The 1,446-nt window shown below is 45.7% G+C and overlaps 1 protein-coding gene across 1 annotated transcript; it reads left to right on the top strand.

The window, feature by feature from the left end:
* On the top strand, window positions 7-966 carry LOC107634679 (ethylene-responsive transcription factor 12). The gene has a single exon (XM_016338106.2). It carries the CDS (start codon window positions 128-130, stop codon window positions 629-631), a length of 504 nt encoding a protein of 167 aa, XP_016193592.1. The 5' UTR covers window positions 7-127; the 3' UTR covers window positions 632-966.

Genomic DNA, 1,446 nt, shown 5'->3' on the forward strand with positions numbered 1-1,446 from the left:
CTCATATATTAACTTTATCACTTTGATGGTAATGTAGTTCTTTTTGGTTGAGGGAAAGTGAAACAATAATCAGCCTGCAAAAATAAATTAAAGGAAGCTTGAGTCTGCTTTAAACTTGACGTTTGTCATGTCCATGGCGTCTTCCTCTTCTTGTGGCTCTCGCGAGGGACACTACAGAGGGGTCAGAAAGAGACCATGGGGTCGCTATGCCGCCGAGATACGCGACCCTTGGAAGAAAACTAGGGTTTGGCTCGGCACCTTCGACACACCCGAGGAGGCAGCCATGGCCTACGACGGCGCCGCTCGTTCCCTCCGTGGACCAAAGGCCAAGACCAACTTTCCCCCGTCGCCGCCGCTGGCCACCGCCCTCGATCTCAGCATAGGAACGTGCTGGCCCCCCGTCCCATCACGCCGTGTGGCGCTCCGTGAGTTTCTCCAAACTAGCATCCTCCGTGATCATCGTCCACCACCACCTCCTCCTGCTGCTGCTGCTCAGACACTGCCGGCAGTGGCTGTGAGTGAGGGCGGATCCCACCATGTACTGGAGAGTTCTGAGATGACGTCGTTTTTGGGAGTGACTGGGCGCGGTCTTCCCGTGGATCTGAACGAGCCTCCACCTTTGTGGCTGTGAGCGTGCGTGCCTACGTGTCAACGTGTGGGTGAGTAATATTTTAGGCTTCGGATGACGTCTTTTTTGCACTCCATTGTGTCTTCCATTCTCATGGGAGTTATTTCTATCTCTCTATCTATCTAACATCTAGACTTAGATTATATCAGAAATCTCATGTATATTATTCATGTGTTCCACAATGTCTGTACCAAACTTAATTAATTGCGGCTTGCTATTTCATATTTCCTTCTTTGTTTAAATTCTTGACGGAGCCAACTTCAACTGTTGCTTCGAGGTTTGTTAGAATTATGAACTTATTATTATGTTATTATCTTGAAGGCAGTATTTAGTAGTCATGACTCATGAGTGATAGCTTTTTAGGTAAGTGTAATTAGGTGCTCATGCAGGGAAAATCGTAACTTACAAATAAAAGAAAACAGAGAAAAGCTAGGTGATAGTTTCTTGTATCTTTAATCGCGGGTTTTGGTCGGCTAAGGAGGATTATATTAAGGAATGGTGTGATTGTGTGGTAGCACGCGCCATGCAATGGAGAGTGGAAATGGATTGGATTGTTTTGAATTTTTGCACCGTGTGTTGCTCCATCCTTACACCCGCTTCCAATTCAAGGCGCGTGTTTTTGTTAATGGTTTAGGGGCCGGTACTGGTGGACGGTGTGGTTTGTATAGTGAAAGTGTAAGATGGGACCACTTTGCATATTCATGCAAAGTAGCCTACCCCTCTTAGTTTGACTAGAATTTTGGATTTTGCATCAGTCGCATTATTGCTCTATATGCCCATATCAAATCTCCCAAGATAATCTTCTTTAATTTAATTAT

This window comes from Arachis ipaensis, chromosome B03 (assembly GCF_000816755.2).
Source record: "Arachis ipaensis cultivar K30076 chromosome B03, Araip1.1, whole genome shotgun sequence".
Classification (NCBI taxonomy): Eukaryota; Viridiplantae; Streptophyta; class Magnoliopsida; order Fabales; family Fabaceae; genus Arachis; species Arachis ipaensis.

Bases quoted from the DNA above. Each gene is read 5' to 3' on its own strand.
- LOC107634679 (XM_016338106.2), top strand. From the start codon at position 128: ATGTCCATGGCGTCTTCCTCTTCTTGTGGCTCTCGCGAGGGACACTAC.